At 40.5% G+C, this 20059-nt stretch overlaps 1 protein-coding gene across 1 annotated transcript in view; it reads right to left on the reverse strand.

The window, feature by feature from the left end:
* Astn2 (astrotactin 2) overlaps positions 1–20059 on the reverse strand; it is a 935232-nt gene that overhangs the window by 497708 nt on the left and 417465 nt on the right. Inside the window, exons 8-9 of the mRNA XM_036178556.1 lie at positions 19909–19983; positions 19013–19150 (exon numbers count right to left, since the gene is read on the reverse strand). Coding sequence (XP_036034449.1) covers positions 19013–19150; positions 19909–19983 — 213 coding nt within the window. The remainder of the gene's footprint in view (positions 1–19012; positions 19151–19908; positions 19984–20059) is intronic.

A 20059-nucleotide genomic window follows, 5' to 3' on the forward strand; every position in this document is an offset into this window, starting at 1 on the left:
CACACACACACACACACATACACACACACTAACTAATTATTGGCTTCATCAGGATGCAAGATATGTGGTCAATGTACAAGAGTATTTCTACTTATTAGGTAGTGAACATTCTGAGAAAAAATTAGGAAAGCAATACTATTTACAGTAGCATAAAAAGATGAAATATTCTGAAGTAAACTTATAAAATTCAGTGCAAGATTGGTACTCTGGAAACTACAAAAGCAATGCCGAATATAAAAGAGGATTTAAATGTAGAGAAAGACATCCTATGGTCATGTCCCTCAAACTGATCTGCAGACTGAATGCAGTCCCTGCTGCATTCCCAGCTGCATGTTGTGAACAGACGTTAACAAAAAATTCAAATGGAAATATAAGGAGCCTAGAATGATCCAAACAGTATTGGAGAAAAATGAAGATCAAAACTGGAGAATTCGTAAGGACAGTTTTCCTTCTGCTTCCTGTCCCATCCCATCTGCACTTGCTGGATTCACACACACATGCATTTTCACTCTCACGTATTTAAGAATCAGCTAAAAGACACAAAGCATCTTTTCTTTTAAATCATTCAGTGTGAATTTTCTGAAAATGAGAACATTGCTTTCCATTACTATAATTATTTATATCAGAAGGTTACCACTGCTTTGGTACTCTTCTGTAGCCATTTAAGTATTCTATTCATGCTCTGGGTTTGTTATTGTTTTTGTTCTTTGTTTTGCATTTTTGAGAGTGGTGTGTGTGTGTGTGTGTGTGTGTGTGTGTGTGTGTGTGTGTTCCCATGCCTATGAGCACAGGTCATCATGCACTTATGGAGAAACAAAGTAGATGTCAAGCATCTTCCTTAGTCATTCTCCATCTTATTCACTGAGGTAAAAATCTATTGTTGAACCTGCAGCTCAATGTCTGGCTAGTCTGACTAGCCAGCTTGTTAATGGGATTCTCTGTCTCTGCCTCCCATGCATTGAGACTACAGGTTGACTGCACTGCACACTGGCATTGCATGTGGGTTCTGGTTATCCAAATGTGGCTAGTGCCTTACCCATTGAACAATTTCCCCAGATGCTCATGTCCTCCAAGCAAAGAAAGCCCCAGCTCTGAGCTGAAATCAGTTGTCATCATAGCTTTATATTTGGAGAGTTCTTCTGTTTATATTGTGTCCATGACCTTCATATTTTTAAACATGTTTGTGAGTTGCTTCATAGACTACTCCTCAGTCGGGTGCAGTTGCATGCTTCCTTATGATTAGATTCAAAATTTATACTTTAGGTAGGAACACTCCAGAAGGGATGCTGTTTTCTCAGAGCATCCTATCAAGAGGCACACAGGGCCTTGTTATTGACTTGGTCAATGGTAAAGATGCCATTGCTGTCTCAATCTAAGGTATAATCTTGCTCTTCTTAGCGAGGATTTACTCATGACAAGTTATTCTGAGGCTACTTGGATATTCTATGACTCTAAATTTTCTTACAGCTCTAATATGCACTTGAGATTTGTAAGAACTCTCCAACTTTTAGAATGATATCCAGGGTTGAGAACCATGTGAGTAAACTGATGTGGTAAATGTGGTCTTTCTAGAGGAAGAGGCATTTAAACTGAAGTCTAAAGGACAAGTGGAAAAAAGGCTTCTTCATGGGAAATTGGTAAGAATGAACTAACAGGTATGCTGGGAATGCAATGGCGTGGAGATATACAAGCTCCCTAGAAATTAACTAAGTCTAGCTGGCCCACAGAGAATGCAATGCAGGATTACAGGCAAGAGGTCCCTCATAAGCATGTATGGGGTTTGGGCTTCCACAAAGGCAAAAAAAAAAATCCTGAGATCAATTCAGTTATAGAAATGATGATCAGTTTTGAAGACTGGAAAGAACACAGTCCTTGACTACCATGGGGCACCAGATGGGAGGTGAGACAGAGGGAGGGGGAGTGCAGGCAGCAGGTAAGGGCTACAGGTAACAGTGACCAAGAGGCTGAGGCACATCAGTGCTGATTCTGGAGAATGGGTATAGCAGTGAGAGGAAAGGAGGTCAGACACTGTGGGCAAAGAAAGGTGTCTACACTGGATGATAGTAGGGGCATCAGAAAAGGCTTTCTAAAGGTGGTGTTATATGTGGAACCTTGATAGATGCCTAGAAGGCAGTTGGTTGAAGAACTATGTATATTGTGGGCAGAATAGGCCTGAAAACCCAGGAGAACTGACAGCTAGCACATCTAGGAGGGCCCCTGGGAGGAGCAGTGTTGACTTGAGAAATGCAGGTAGCAGGTAAGAGGAGCAGTGGCTGGGACTGAAGATGTCTTTCAGTTGAGATGAATCCATGCTGGCTGCCTAAGAAGTTGACCTGGCAGAAAGAAGAAATTCTAAGAGACCAACTTGCAACACCATGGGGGAAATCATCCATGAATGGTACATATATATTGATAGTTAGCATATAGAAACTGTCACCATAACTCAGAGCTTAGCACGCATGGCCAGGCACACCCACTGTGAATTTTGCAAACTCTGACTGGGTGGTGGTGGTGGTGGGGCCCTTCTCTTGTAAACTTTCAGTGGGAAAGGTTAAAAGGAGAAAAGATCATCCCACTCAGAAGAGAGCAAGAAAAAGGACCTGAAGGCTGAGGACTGGAACAGAGGAGATGGAGCAGGGGGCTTGCTCCTGAGCTGAATGAAGACAAATGGGCAGTGAGCTCTGGAGAATGCATCCTTTCTCTGGAACGCTTGCCTCTCCATCAGGGCCCAGCCAAGGCCTGTCATGCAGGAGTGGCGCTTTTGTGCTTCTGCAGGCTGTGCTCCTGTTGCCATAGTGATGGGGCCATAAGTCATGTCTGCTGCTGCTGTACAGAGGCGTTGTGATTTATGCCAGCCCAGCTGGGATTGTAAACTTTTTTTTAATGTTCAAAATCCGTCATAGTAAAGGAGGGTAGAGAGTCTCAGACTCGTTTGAAAGGGGGTAGGGGTGTTGTTAGATCTTGATATTCTCTCTGCCAGTGATGTTTCCACATAGAACAATGGAGCCTACATCTGCAGAGCTTCCTTCTGACACTCCAGCCATAGAACTTTGAAACACCTGGGGCAGATGCTCAACCCTAGAGCTAGGCTGCTGCTGCTTTCCCCAGAACAACCCTTTGTCCTCTCTCTAAGTTGCCTTTAAGTACTGTTTTCCTTATGCTTGTATTTGTGGCTAACAATCAACTCTAGGTTTAATGGAAAAGACTCAAGGGAAAAAAAGAGCTTGTATTTTAAAGGACATCTTAACTTTTCATCTGTCTAAGTGGGGGGCAGTATACCTTCTTCTAAGGCAGGGATTTTCAAGATCAGCATCTTTGACATTTGAAGTTGGGTTACTTGTTTTTAGAGAATGGACTTCCTTTGCCCTGTGGGATGTCTAGAAGCATGCCCATCTTATATGCACTGGGTGCCAATAGCATCCTGTAGGTTGTGAACAAAAGAAACGCTTCCAGAGGTTACCAAATTTCCCTAGGGGTGTGTCCAAACTATCCCTTCTAAATTCTTTTACAGGTGAGAGGCTTCTCTTTCTGACCTACGATATTTTCTGCTTTTATGGCCATTAAGGCATGTCCCCAAGGGGCTGGAGTGATAGTTCAACTGTTAAGAGCATCTGTTGCTCTTGCAGAGGATCAGGGCTCAATTCCCAGTACCTATATAGTTACCCACTACCATTTGTATGTCTAATTCCAAGAGATCCAGAGTCTTCTGATCTAGGTAGGCAATAGGCATGCATATGGTGTACATGCATACATGCAGGCAAAACATTCATACATACACCATACACTGCAATAAATGAATCTATAAAAGAATTAAAAATATGTTTGCCCAAGACTATGTCTTTGTGCAGTATGTGGGGTCATTCATCTCCCAAGGTGTTTCCCATCATGTTTTATAGGTATTGAGTTCACCTTGCTGGATGGACACTATCATTGGTGAGTCAGATAAGCATCCCAGCACCAGAATCTCAGTGTGAATGCAGATTCAAGGGACAGACCTTCCCAAGCAGCTCTATCTCAATGCAATGAACATCATCTTGCTATACCTAGGGCATGATAGCAGGGTTGTGAAGACACTCTAAAGGGGTGTAGTGAGCCAGATGCATACTATGGGGGCTTGGATTCTGCTACAGGAACACCGAAGCCAGGACTTAATTGAGATGAGTAGCATGGGGCAATAGATCTGGCTGGAAAGGCGCTTCATAGTCTCACCCAAGCCACCGTCTTCAATTTTCTTTTGGTCCTTTTTAAAGGTATAGCAAATAGACATGACATAAAATTCCCTATCTTAATTATTAAATGTAAAGTGCGGGGTGTCAAGTATGCATTGTACAACTAGCACTGCCACCCTTCACTAGAAGGCTTTTCATCTCACAAAATGAAACTTTTTTTCTGTGCAATACACAGAATACAAACAACTCCCCAGTCTCCTCGCTCTACAGCCCTTAGCAACCACTGTTACTTGTTTCTGAGATTTTGCTTCTTTGAATTCTTCATAGAAGTGGAATATTCAACAGTTACACTTTTTATTTTTATTTTTTGGTTTTTTGAGACAGGGTTTCTCTGTAGCTTTGGAGCCTGTACTGGACTAGCTCTGTAGACCAGGCTGGCCTCGAACTCACAGAGATCTGCCTGCTTCTGCCTCCCGAGTGCTACAGGCGTGCGCCACCACCACCCGGCTAACAGTTACACTTTTATAATTGCTTATTTTACTTAATATAATGTCCTTAGGCTCATTCATATTATAGCATATGAAATAATGTCCTTCATTTTTCAGGGCAAATAATATTCCATTATATTTTTATAACATATTTTAATTACCTATGTATATGCTGACAGACACTTGAGATGCTTCCATATTTAACTATTGCAAATAACACTGCCATGAATCTTACATTCCTTTCTGAAGGACTTTTAAGTTATATTTCAACTTGTCAATTATCATGTACAATGCACATAAAAACTCAGGAGAACACAAAAAAATATGCATTAAAATTCCCACTAAAAAGGGTCCAAGAACAACCTAATAAGGCCTCTGATGCAGGAATCTTATTTAGGCCAAATAGTTACAAAACAGTAATAATAATGACCAATGGTTCATGCAAAACATTGTCTATCATCTCACTTGATGCTCAACTAGAATCCTATAGTCATCTCCATTTTGAAAGTGTGGAAACTGAGGCAGAATGATAAAGGAAATACATTCACTGCTGTCTAGGTAGTGTGTTGGCAGAGCTTGGGCACCATCATGGTAGATGTTAAAGAGTGAGCCCTGTCTGGGTATAAACTGAAATGCCTAGATTACAGTGCTAGTCTAGACTAGGGGGAACCTGAGTCAACAACCATAGACACACAGGAATACTCCTGTTCATTATTCACAGCAACCAAGGAAAAGCTGGATTGCCATATACTCTCCTTTATTACTACATATCCTTTTTGGCACATCCTTATCCTCTTTTGCCATTTCTAGATGATGATGGGAATGTGTTCAAGTGGTATGAGATCAGCACTGGAATACCCAAGCAGGGTGTTCTATGCAAATGATTCTGGATGTCCATAAGGACATGGAGAAGTGTGAAAACTTGGGTGTACAGAATGTGGAGTTCAGCAACTAGCTAAGTGAAGAAAGCCCAGCTCCCACTTTCACCTTCGTCTAATCATGTGTGTACTTTGAAAGAGGCCCCTGGGAATTAGATCCCACTTTTCTGATACTTGGTTTAACTTGCACAGTCCCTAACCCTTAAAGGATTGTTGTAGCATTGCTTGAAGTATGTCTCAAGGAATGCAGATACCTAACCTGTTCCTAATGGATCAATGGCAGGGAGGGCACAGCATATGGGATTTACTTCCAAAGATTCTTGATGTTCATTAACACATCAATACCTATAGGAAAGCTGCTATCTGAAACATGGGCATAACTACTTCAATTAAAGCAATAGGTTTTTTCAAATTAAGGATTACTTCTCCTTTTGATTTTATTCCACTTGTGCTGCTGTTATGTGGAATCCTCTGAGCAAATGTAGCCTACTCTCCTACAGGAAATACTGTGAAGCAGATTATTTATATAGAGAGGTGATAAGTGGAGGTAATATAGGAGTATCTGCAGAACAATATCTGTTGATAATACAAAAAACATCTTCCCAATAGTATTGAAATTACTTCATCAAACTAGAGTCATCAAATGCTCTGAACCCTTTCTTTGAGCTGCTTATGGCATTTTGAATGGATAAGATTCAACCTATGACCTTTAGTAACACACAGACTACCAGGTGGAAATAGAGTGGTGTGGTTTTAAGTGACCCTTGTGAAAGGATCATTTGACACCCAAAGGGGTCAAAACCTGCAAGTTGAGAGTTACTGTTGTATATTGCTTGGACTTTTATTTTGAAGCATTGGGATTTGAGGGATGTCAAGGTGATTCTAAGCACAGAACAATAATGGTTCAAACTGTACAGAGATTGTGTATGACTTGTCCATGGATAGAGGAGGGACTGAAGACAAGGATGCTATTTAAGAAAGTCTAAGGCAAGGATATTAGTGAAGATGATATTTGGAGTACAGGAATACAGATGGATCTCTTCTGTGTGCCCCAACAGACTCACCCTCAGCTCAGCCTTCCCCTGACCTGGAACTTGCAATGCTGGACCACCTCACTGACTTCTTCGTTTGGTTTTCCACTGGGTTTACTTCTCCCACTGAGTGGGGTGGAATTTCTCAGCACTTTTCATGCAAGGTTACAGTGAGTTGTTTGTGTCCCTTACTGACTGTCTTGTTCTAGTAACATTGCTCTACTTTGGCCCATTACTACCTGTGGCTGACTCAGTCACAGACTTAATCACAGCATACTGTATTTCCTTTGTTACTTCTTTAGAATGTTCCCAAAACTGTGGGAAAACATGCTTCCAATTTGATCACACAATCTGTCTGCTGCTGTGTTTCTCTTTGATATTGTTTTCTTCTGTTGTTGAAAGAAAAGAAGTCAAGTCTATTCATTGAAATGCTTGGATCCTTCTGACCAAATGGTGTGATGTATTCTGTGTCTCTCTATACCTCCCTTCCTCTCTGTCCCTCCTTCCCCCACCCCATTCTCTCTCTCCTTTCTGTCTCTGCCTGTCTGTCTGTCTCTGTCTGAGTGTCTGTCTGTGTGTCTGTGTGTCTGTCTGTGTGTGTGTGTGTGTGTGTGTGTGTGTGTGCGTGCGTGCGTGTGTGTGTGTGTGTGTGTGTGTGTGTGTGTGTGTTTTGCAAGGAAGGACTTAAACAGGAAGCCTCGACTCTGCTACAAGCCAGAAATTTAGCTCAGGAAATACATTAGCACCAAGATGAGATTTTGCCAAATATGTCCTCTAAGATCACAGATCAATAAAAACCACTGGATAAGACAATTCTACTGTTAATTCATCTTTAACATCTCCATCTATATGGCTGTCTTCTCTTTGTGTCTCAGAAACCAATAATCTTTCTTCATTTGACAGAGGAACAAACATCATAAAGTCATGAGATAGAAAATTAGAAGGGCCCACTTTAGTCTTTAAATTTTCTCAGCATAAGATTTGAGGTAGTGCTTACCTATTTATTTGAGTTGGCATGTGGGAAGTCTCATATCATTCATCTCTGATTTAGTCCAACCTACAGGATAGAATACTAACAAGAATATCAGGAAGAATTTGGGAGATGTGGGATGGAATGTTTGTCTCCTTGATCCCTTCTTGCCCATTTATGTACTTGGTGGTCCTGTCACCTAATAATGGGTGACTAAGCCAAGAGTACGCAGACCAATGGTATTCCTTCCCTAGAATTCTATAAAATTCAAATCATGGAAGTAAAGCATTACTCCTTGGTGGCAAGAAGCATATATCTTTAAGGACACATGAGAATCACCACCACTCCCCTGCAAGATGGGAGGGACCAAGGATTGGGAAAGCATGAGTTGCATAGTCTGAGAGAATGAAGCTATTGTCATGGAAAAAATGAAGAAGGAAAGACAGAATCTTAGTATGGTCTTCTTAATCTCCCTCATCTCTGTTGTGAGCTGATCTCTCACCTTTCCTGGGACAGCATTCCAATATAAGTCCCACTGAAGTCATTCAAACCAGGTTGTTTTTCCCTGAGACTAAAAGCACCCTTATTTACACCAAGCAGAAAAATGCTCTGCAGGGAGAGAGGTCCTATAACATGATGGAGGGAACACAGATCTTAAGTCTGAAGTCTTCACTCCAGCTCCAACGCTTTCCCTCACCAACTGCCCTGCTTGAGCCCTAGAATGTTAACTTCCCTATCTGTGAACTAGGAGATTAACAATAGGCTTGCTTCCTGGGGAGAAGTCTCAGTCAGGAAAGTGATTGCCATGCATGCAAGATGTCCTGAGTTAGATACCTAGCACCCACATCAAACAAACACATTATCAACCAGGTGCAGCAGCCCATTCTTGGAATCCCAGTGCTAGGGAAGCAGAGACCAGAGGATCCCTGAGGCTAATACACCAGACTGACTGACTCAGTGAGCTACATGTTCAGTAAGATACCATTTTTCCCCCAAATAAGATGGAGAGTGACTAAGGAAGACATCTGACATTGGCCTCTTTTCTCCCCTTGTGCATTCACAGACGATAAAGAAATCGGCTTGGTGTTAGACAATGGCTATAAGCACACCTCAAACTCTGGGATCCTCTTCTCACCATCAGCCCAGTATACTTGCCCCCAATACTTTCATGTCTGTCTCTCTTTTTAATTTGAAGATGTGGAGACTTGCAGCAGCTTCACAAGTCCCATTTGAAAAGTATTTAACTTCTAATGCAGATATAACAAGTCATTTCTCAGTTTCACTGTAGTTGCAAAGCCGTCTATAATTCAACATCAAATATTTATTATTACATTTATTAAAATTTTAATAATTTAGCATTTCCTGTATGTAAGATAGATGCTTAGCTAACTGGTTCCCATTTATCCAACCTAGGTCACTTCAATATTTATATTCTAAAGTCTCCATTTGAGTTTCATTTAGCAGAGGCTGTGTCTTGAGCCCTCCACCTGGGCTACCCGTTGGTGTATGGTACAGCTTCCCCTGTGGCAAAGACTAACAGAAATCCCATGCTGCGCAGTATTTGAAGAGATTTACAGAGCCTGGGCAGAAACTCATCCTAATAGACTTCACTTTTATTATGATCGCTAAACTAAAATGGGAAATACATATATGTCTCCAGGCTCACTGGCTGAATGACAGTGGCAGCAGTAAAGGAGGAGGACAGAAGAGAGAGTCCGCATGGTAGCAAGTATGGCAGTCAATACATTAATGTTTGACAAAAAGGGCTTTATCTTCCAAAACAAAGGAGGAATGTGGTGATGCAGGGCAAATCCTGATGCCAAAATCCACGAATCAAGCTAACTGTCAAAGGGACTCTTAATTTACTTACAATATCTTTTCTCATTTATATTTTATTTTATATTTGCAGAAATGGTACATGCCTTCAGTTAGAGAAAGCACAAGGAATTAAGTTTGGCCCTGCAGTTTTAAAACAAACAAACAAACAACCCCAAACAAACAACAACAACCGCCATTCAAAAACTAAAACACCAGGTATAGTGATGAGTGCAGATTTATGGGGCCCATCGTTCAGCAAGTTTAACCCACTCAGCAAGTAGTAGGCTACTGAGAGACTTTGTCTTAAAAAACTAGATATGATTTCTGAGGAACGGCACTCCATATCATCTTCTAGCCTCCACAGGCATGCACATACATGCATATTCACATCTCTACACATGTGTACCTGCACACACAAACATGTATGCCTACATATATACACAAAATTTAAAAAATAAAAAATAAGAAAATCACTTTCCCTCAGTAACCAAATAAATGGTAAGTAAAGACAGAGGGGGAAAGCCAGTAACCCTCTCCCTCTATCTTACTGAGACCTTCCTATGCATTCACAGCAGCCAGCATGAAGTACTAGCCTCACAGTCTAGGTTCAGATACTGACTTACTTCTCAAGTTATATTGTGTAGAGAACTTAAGTCATTGGCTTTCCCATTGGAAAATAAATAGTAACTACATCATTAGTTGGAAGGAGTCACAATTTATACTTTTGAAAAGGGGTCTAGACGGATCCAGAGAGAGAGAGAGAGCTGGTCATTATCACTTATAAGTATGCAACTAAGAATTTAAACATGTTGTTCACATTTCAGAAACATTCAACTGTAATTTTTATTCCCATTTACAGATAAGAAACCAAGGCTAAGAAGGCTTGCATAACTTGGTCAAGGTTAGCTAGCAAGTGGTAGACTGGAATTTGAACCTATGAAGTTTGTCACAAGGGCTTGTTCTATGTACTCTAATCTTGGGGTTTTAAACTTGTGATTTCACTGCTTATTAAAGATCTCTTGCCCTTTAGGAAAAGAATGTTTTTAGAACTGGTAAGGAAAGAGTAAGGGGTGGGAGGAGACTGACAGTTTGAGATTCTATTTCAGAGGTCAAAATCCACTCCCCTATAACAGCCTCTTACTGTTACGTGTGGAAACAGAAATGCACTTCTAACTTGTCTACAAATACATGCTTATAAAAATACTTTCTCTAATAAAGTCTGATGAGGTCAAGGGGCTGCAAATGAAAATCTGTGTCAGGTATGGGATCCCTCCCTATGAGTTACAGTCAGGGAGGTCCAGAGTCATCAAAATCAACACATTTCACTTTGGTTGAAAGAGAGAAATCCATCTCAAGCTGATCAAGAAACTTTCTATCTGCTGACTAGGTTTCCAGAGTCAGAAGGTGCTGTACAAGTCACAGGAGAGAGAAAATATGAATAGTCTGAACCAGTGACGGACCCTGAATGCTACAGTACTAACCTGCTAGGTAATTGTACCCATTGATGCAATGAAAGCATGGTGGTTCCATGGTAACCAACTACTTTCTGATTGGATTTGAGACATAGTCCAGAGGAGGCATTTCATGTAACATAATGTCAACCTTGCCAATTGCTCATATCTGGGAAGTCCTGAACTAAGGGGGGTGGGACACCTACTGTCATTGTTTTGCTAAGTGGCCATTCTGTGAAACTGACTTCTACATATTTCTGTTTATACCCATAGAGTTGTGCTGCTGTTCTTTACCTTGGTTGGAGAAACTCCTTTTTGCAGTGTGTACTGATTAACACAAGATTCATAAGTGTGCAAAGTGCTGAGAGTAAGTGACTTTAAAGGCTCAGTCATTGATGGGTCATCTATGTGAACTTCTCCCAACCAAGTTTCAAGAAACATGGAAGAGAGGGAAAATGAGTGTAAGAACCACAGATTGAGGAGAAAAGCCATGAAGTGATGTCCTCAGAACATTTGTGGCTACCTGCACAAGACTTGCACAAGCTCCTGCCAGTCAATTCTCCAGCATGGATGGGGGTGGGTGGGTTCTGAGGTTCTTCCCATAGCTGAGGCATTACTGGCAGTTGATGGCTGCTGAGGGAGGAAAACTCACTTTTATTTGGGGTTTGGTCTCTCACAGGCTGCTATTAGCAGCCTTAATTGTTCACAAAGTGTTATTAACTATATAAAAACAAGGGCATGAAGTTTAGAAGGAGTCATGCTAGGGCAGTGGTTCTCAACCTTCCTAATGCTGCAGTCCCTTAATACAGTTCCTCATGTTGTGGTTACCCCAATCATAAAATTATTTTTGTTGCTACTTCATACCTGTACTTTTGCTATTGTTATGAATCATAATATAAATATCCAATATGTAGATAGTCTTAGGTGACCCCTGTGAAAGGATCATTCAACCCAGAGAGGTCGAGACCCAGAGTTTGAGAGCTACTGTGCTAGGGGGTCCTAGAGGGAGCTGAGGGAAGTTAGTGGGGTGGATATAGTCAAAGTACATTGCAAAATATATGAAACATTCAAAGAATAAAGTACTAATATCAAGGAAAACAATGAAAGTATGCTTCCAATTTGTGTTCACTTCCAATAAAAGAGAAGTATCTTGACTATCAAATGATATCAGCCCTGTGTCAAGAGCTGTCCCATCAGAACATATTGACTGGATCCCTTCAAATTTGCAATCATCATGTTCTGACCTATGACATTCCTCAGTGTCTTTATCTCCTATGATTTTTTCTTGATAACATATTTATTATTATCAACTATTTTAGTTGGGTACAAAGAAATGGGTTTCAGGATGGTATCTCTCTCTCTCTCTCTCTCTCTCTCTCTCTCTCTCTCTCTCTCTCTCTTGTGAGCTGAGGATCAAACCCAGGGCCTTGCGCTTGCTAGGCAAGTGCTCGACCACTGAGTTAAATCCCCAACTCTCAAAATGCTCTTTTCATATGCATGTATGATGGTACCTTGCTCATATTTGCTCCCAGACCCTTCCACACTTCTTCCAACAAAAGGATAGATAGATGATAGATTCATACATACATAGACACATACGTACATATATATATATACAGATAAATATTCCTTTCACTCACTGAACACCAGATATACATACTGTGACATGCAAGCCCCTCTATACACATTATGTACCCTAACAATCATCAAATGAATGGCGCAAATTAGCTTCTTCCTTCTGGATTTTCACTTGCAAGTTCAGAACAGGGAACTGACTTGATCTAAGCTGAGGAGTAAGAACTCACATTCAGTTCTCTTTGAGAGCACAGTTTATGCCTTCCCCATTTTCCTTACTAGTCTTTACAGTTTTTGAGCCTAGCATGTTTTTTTACCACATTAGCAAGCACCCAGCATGTGTATGTTGAAGATTTCACCTTAGCCTGCATGACTCACATTTTCAGAACATACTGCCTGACTAGCACTGCCTCTAGTCCATGTGGTCCATGGCTTAGAAAAGAGAGAAGGGAGAAAATAGCATAGATGTTCTATCTGTAGTATTCTCCCAGAGTCATGCATCCCATTCTGCTCCCCTGCAGTCAGACTGAAGTGAAAGCTCCAGCCTCAGGCAACATCCTTTCTTCATGGGTTTGAACCTGTGGTTGTTTGTTTTATTTTGTTGCCCCACATCTACACTATGTGTTCTGAGTTTTCCCTGGGGACTATACTACCTGTAATCATAATACATGTAGTTAAGTCCTGTAACATTTTAGTGTAGAGATTGAGTTTGTGATTCAGGACAAGGTAAACAGAGCAGTCTGCCCCTTCAAGCATTGATCTGAAACACTGGCTAATATCCCATGATTAGACAAACAGAGGCATCAGAGCCTACAGATGGGACACACAGGCTCAAAGGGGCCTGGTTCCAGGATTCAAATTCTGATTTGACATTTACTGGCTGTGGCCTTGGGAAACTGAGTTGAGTTATCTGAGCTACATGGGCTGTTGTTAGTGTTGCAGAGTGTCAGGCATACTGGAGTATTGAGAGGTAGATACCACTTTGCTCTGGCAATGAGTCTCGGTTATAAGACTGGGTTTGACCACAACTGTGTGCACAAAAAAGAAGTCAATCCAGAAGGAAAAATGGAAAAGAAGAATAAAAAGAGATAGGAATAATGCACCACAGTAACATTTGGGAATATATTAGCCTACCATGCCAGGAGGTAAGACCACCCTAGAGTGTCGAAGCCCTCATACATTTTATTTTCTAGTTAAGCAGGGTAACTTTCTTCTTTGTTTCATTTCCTAGTACTCAAACTTCAGAGAGAGAATCATCCAAGAACCTGTTCCATTAAATTTCTGGGCTGATCTCCAGAATATCTAATTCAGTAGGTGCTGTTTCCTGTATTCCTTATAGACAGTCACACAAACTGGGTGGCTTGAAATATAACCAGAAGCCTTAAATCAGTATCCCTGAGCTGAAATCAAGGTCATCCTTCTTGTGGAGGTATTGTGTGCATGTGTGTGTGTGTGTGTGTGTGTGTGTGTGTGTGTGTGTGTGTGTAAAATCTTGTTTTTATGTTCCCTAGCTTCTGCTGGATATTGGCTTTCCTTGGCTCATGACTGTAACACATCAACATCATATTCCTTCACATTGTCTCTTCCATGTGCATCAAATACGCTTTGCTTCCCTCTAACAAAAGCACTAGCTGTGGTGTTCTCAACTCCTACCCAGAAGCCAGGAAAACCATACTATGTTAGAGTCTTTAGAGTCTTAATAACATTTATAAAAAGTTCTTAGAAAAACAAACAATATTTATGATGATTAAGCATTAGGACCTCATATGTTTGGGTGTCACCGTCAATCTGCCATAGATACAGTATGAGAATCTGCATTTCTAACAGGTTTCCCAGTAAGTTTGGACCAGTGGGTGACAACGTGGCATCTTGCATACTTGGCTAGATGTATCTGACTACTTCTAGCTTTATGTTTTCTTTCTGCCTGGAAATTTCCCTCTTTTTTGAATACCACAAAGTACTTTTTCTTTCTTTTCTTTTTTTTGTGTGTATGTGTTGTGTGGCTTCTGTCTCATCTAATACATTGAGATTCTTGTCTTATATGTTGTATCTTCTACTACAGAGCCATCCACATAATATGTGTTCAATAAATTCTCAGGGCTTGGAATTGAAAGGGCAAAAGAACAAGAAGAAATTCTTAATTCTATTCAGAAAGAATTCAATGGGAAAGCGATCACCAAGTGTGCAGTGTTAGCTTGCATTCTGCTACCCCATTATTCTTTCAACATTGTTCAGGAATTAACAGTACTTCACTATTTCATTTTCATTGATTGAGATCATAGAAAAATCACGAAGGAGCTCCAAATGCTGGGCTTTGTGGATGATTATTATTCTAACTACAATAGCTATTCTCACATTTCTCTTATAAGAAGATCCAGCTCCAGGAGAAATTGTGAAGAAGGCCCTATATGCAGCAAGAAATGCTGTTTGCCATGCTTCCCTCTCTGCAAGGAACTTTTATTTCCTTTTTCAAGTCAGTCTCTTGTTCCATGCCCCTTGCTAAGCCATGAGACTCCTGAAAGCAGAGGTAAGCCTTATTCATATCTGTTACCCTAGGGTGATGGCACCGTGCCTGGCACACAAGAGGCACCAGGTTCTAGCAGTTTTTTATCCTTCTGAAGAACTGAAAGAAATTCATATGAAATTTAGCTCCCCCACCTTTGCAGCTCGTATGATTAGTGTCTCCAGTATTGAAACTCTCATTCCCAGCAGCTTCATGCTGAGGCAGGCTAGGGAAAAGGAGACCTCCAGTTCTCTTCTTTTGCCCCTTGACCACTCTGACTTGAAAGTTTTTTTCTTCCACCTTCGACTTTGCCAAGACAAGCTCTCCCATGGTCTATACTTAATGGCCAATGTTCTTTCTATCTTCTGAAAACAACTTGTTCTTTCCTTTCCACCTCTCAAAGCATCCTCTGACAACCCACATGTGACTCTTCATTTATTCAATAAAGATACTCATGTCCATAAAGCCACAGGCCTGGCAAACCACAGGAGACTGCCCATATTGATTTAAATTCTATGACACAGAGATTAGCGTAAGCCCTCAGCACCAAGACACTGTTGTTTTAAAAATGCATCCTCCATTAGAGCCATCGTTTTTTGCAGGGGAAAGAGAAAAGAACTAAGAAAAGAAAAGAGGAGAAAAATCCATTGTGCTATCATCATAAGCATGATAATCGATGTCTTTAGAGGACTAACCATTGTCAAGTTCAGCACTTTACTTGTATTGGACCATTTAATCTTCTCTCTTTTATTATGCAATATAAAAACACAGCACAACAGAAACCAAAACCAAAACAAAACAAAAATCTATCTCCAATGTCCTCAAGCATAAACATAAATGCAAAAAACCTCACATGCAAGTATTTGATGGAATAAAGTTGTGAACTGGGGTGGTTCAGCTGAGCTCCAAGGTTTGTAACTTTAAACACTAAACTTTTAATCAAAATTAAAGATTCTCACAGAAATTGTGTAATTTGATGAATGCTCAGGAAAAAATGTTTATAAAAGCATAGCTGAGATAAAAATACTAAACTTCATCAGCACCACACAAGAGCTCCAACCTTCCCTTAGTCATTAATCCTCTGTCTCCCAAAGTGATACCAAAGCTTTTACAAACTACAAAATGTCATAGTATAAATCATTTTAAGAGCATGTATATTCTTTTGTGTCTGGAATCTGTGGTTCAGCACTATTATACACATACGCATAAGTTTTGGTTACACATATACTTAGTGGTTGGTGTCTGTACATCTCACATGAGTGTACACTGCTTGACTGGTTACCACAGTGGTAATTGTTTTAGTTAGAGTTTTCTATTTAGTTAGAGACACCATGACCACAGCAGCTCTTATAAAAGAAAACATATTTAGATGGACCAGCTTACAGTTTCAGAGGTTTAGTATATTATCACCATGATGGGACATGGTGGCATACAGGCACACATGGTGCTGGAGAAGGAGCTTAGAGTTCTACATCTTGATCTGTAGGCAACAGGAAGAGTCTTTGTGCTTCACTGGGTGTAGCTTAAGCATAGGAAACCTCAAAACCTGTCTCCACTTCCTCCAACAAAGAAATGTGTCACTATTTCCTCCAACAAGTCCACACCCACTCCAGCAAAGCCGCAGCTCCTCATAGGGCCACTCCCTATGGGGCTCATTTTCTTTCAAACCACCACACTAATTTACACCCCTGTGGTGAGTACTTAAAAACTTTAATTTGTTTCTTAGGATGGCCATATTTTGTTAATACTAGTTGTATTAAATTTAGCTACCACATGGGGCACGCTGTTCTGACTCTGATTGTGAGAGAGGGTGCATACTTCTCCCCAAATTCATCCCGTATTTGGATTCCCAGTGCAAACTTGCAGTGTGCCTTCTAGTCACTCCTGCAATCTTACTGTAGTGTGTACCTCTGCCTCCCTTTGGCTTCAGTTGCCACCGTCTTCATTCTAATCTCCTTGCTGTGATTCTATGTCAGCAATATTGGTTATCTGTAACTGTGATCTATTATTTATTAATTTCTAACATATTACCTAAACCTGACTGGAACTTATTAATATTTTAAACACTCATGATATGCTTGCCTGGGCAATGCCATGTCAAACAAGGTTTATTAATGTAGCTTAGAAAACTCCACCAATTTAGTGCAAATCACTTCACATGGATGACTATAATCTTTATGCACCCTTGCTGAGTAAAGACCCAAACTTAGCTTCACTGCTACCTAGTAAAAGAACACAATCTGGGCTTTAAGTTCATTTCTTGGTCTGCTTGCTTAATGTTTATAAATAAAATGAAAATAGCAGCATAGCTACGTGGGATGATGGTACAAAGATGCAATGCAATTGCATCAGTAGAGAATCTAGTACATAGGGTACTATCACATGACTGGGTTTGAGCTATTATTCTTATACTTGATGAGCAAGGCCTGCTATCTTCATTTTACAGACAAAGAAATGGAAACTTACAAAGTTAGACTGGGCTGCATCATACTGCTTCCACATGGTGGAAATGGAGTTCTCACCCAGCCCTTACAACTCGACAGCAAGTGGTCATTAGCATCTGACACGTACATCTTCACTAAAATCCCAAATCACATATAGCTCCGTGGAAAGCTAGCAGAGTGCCTTTCCAGGGATTTTAGCTGAGAGGTCATTAGAGCTCCTCGAGAGTGGTTCTGTTAGATGTAGCTTGTTCTACCTCTGTGATATGGAACACCCAGAGACTTTCACAAGCTTTCCTTAAGTTTCATCTATGTCAATTCTATATAAAAACATAGAAATGATGGAAATCTGATGAATCAGTTTGTATGTACAAAAATATGTTTGTTCTTTAGTTTTTCATTATTTGTCACTGCATTTTACAAATGCTATACATTCACTGTCTAAATTAACTTTTTAAATTTCTTTAAAAATTTTTAATTTATGTGTGCATATGTGTTGGCATATGTACATGAGTGCAGGTGACTCTGGAGTCCATAGAGGATATTGTATATTCTAAATCTGTAGTTACAAATACCTAGTTGTGAACCACCTAATATGAGTGCTTGGAACTGAACATGTGCCCTCTGGAAGATCAACAAACCTTCTTAACTGTTGATTCTTCTCTTTAGCACCAATATTATATAATTTTTTAAAAGATCACTGTTGTGAAAAATATTAATAGCCCAGAAAAGCAGTTAGTCTTATTCTTCCATATGAAATGTAGCAGATGCTGGGAGCTGCTTCTCAGTGAGTTCTCAGAAGACAACATATACATGTTGACAACATTTCCATTCATAATGAACCTGTGACAATTGTTGAGTGGTAGGATTATAGTCACAGGTAGTCATCAGGGCCAGGTTTTTATTTTGGTTTCCACATCAGGAAGTGGTGTGCAAGCTGCTTTTATAATTAATACTAGAATTTAGTTATGGTGACATCATAATTTCTAGAACATTTCCTTTAATCATATTAGAGACAGGGAAGTAAGTCTCTACTAGAAAAATCCAGCCTTGTACTAGGTTCAGATCTAAGGCCCTTGACTTAATGAAATCAATAAACATTTAGTAGATGTCCAATATGCACTAGGAACTGGGGATTACAGAGCTAAGTTATTTTCTTTGACCTTGAGAAGTGCACCACATAATGGGACAGCATAATATATAAGCCACTAATTAGAAGAAAGCAGAATAAGTGTACAAGAAAATTGGTTGTGAGGGTCAAAACATGGAAGGAGAGATGCAGTCACATTTATTTCACAAGTGAAGATCAAGGGGACTTGACACTTGTGGATTTTCTAAAAGTCATTCTCACAATAGAAAACAGCCCATCCTTCAAACTTGCATGACTCTCCAATCTACAGCTAATTAATGGTGATCATATGATAAGTTCATCCATAATAAATCTCACAGTGAGTGAGGTGCTATATCAGCCTCTGATAGGTCTTTTTTTTTTTTTTTTAATAAAAATCACAGAAGGAGAGCAATGATGGTAGAATGTAAGCCAGTGTAGCCCAGTAACAGATAGTGTATCTAAGACTTCACAGCAGATGGATTTGACAACATTCTTTACATATACCAGGCCTCTATCAACATTAATGAACTCGTCCCTTTACAAGAATGCCTGTGATGCTTAAAGATGACTTCCCTACCTGACATCTGCAGGGTCTTCTGTGACGAGCACATCAGTCTTGCAGGAGGCCAGGGGGTTGATGGACAGCTCCACCGGTGGAACCACAAAGCTTTTGCTGACCGGAAGCCAGAGGCCTTGGCCCAAGCTGAAAGTAGACCTGCAATGTAAGAGTTTCCATTGGGGAACTCCCCGGGAAGCAAAGAGTAAAAAGAAAAAGGGGGCCCTCTCCCCCTCCCTTATAGGGCATTTTCTCATTTTTCCACCCACCTGAGTACTCTCTAGTCCCCAAAGCACAGTGTTATCTAGATTTACTCATATTGAGATGCTTGTCTCTTAAGTTTTTTCATCATTTGGTCCTTGCATTGCTTTGTGTTGCTTGTTATCTTTGCATGAGTAATAAGTGGACACTGTGAAGACAGGGACTATTGTAGCTCAGCTTTCCAACAGTCCAGATGCCCAGCAGGAGTTCCATAAAAAGTCAGAAGGAGCAGTCTGGCACAGAGGGTGAAAGCACAGACTCTAAATCAATTCAAATCAACATCTTATTCCCTGGCCTGCCCCTTAATTCACTCTGTGCCTTTATCTGCTTAAATATTGAAGCTTTACACACAATTTCATAGAGATGGCAGAGGTAATGAGCAGAGTCCAAGGTTATAGAATATTTTTTTAAGAGGGTAGACTGAATAATCAGCAATGCCTCTTCTAGTCCAAGTACCTGAGTCTATAAGTCTAGAAGCCAGACAAACAGGAACCAGATTCCCATAGCAACCCAGTCCATGATGCTGCACAGTGCTAATAAGAGTTCTTTTATACTCAGTGAGGCTCAGGATCAACACTCTTAAGACTGCACAAACACACGCTGTCTAACCTCTCTCCTTTCCCAAGCATTATACCTCAATAAGACTGTCAACTCACCTGAGAATCTTTTCAGGGGCCTGCTCTCCTGTCACCAGATCATAACCCCTCTCCAGTGTTGTGTAAGGCCAAGGTCTGGGGAGATAACGGAGCAAATGGAAGACAAGAAGACAAGACATGGTATTAGTCCAAAGCAAGTGGGAGCCAAACT

Source organism: Onychomys torridus, chromosome 2 (genome assembly GCF_903995425.1).
Source record: "Onychomys torridus chromosome 2, mOncTor1.1, whole genome shotgun sequence".
NCBI lineage: Eukaryota > Metazoa > Chordata > Mammalia > Rodentia > Cricetidae > Onychomys > Onychomys torridus.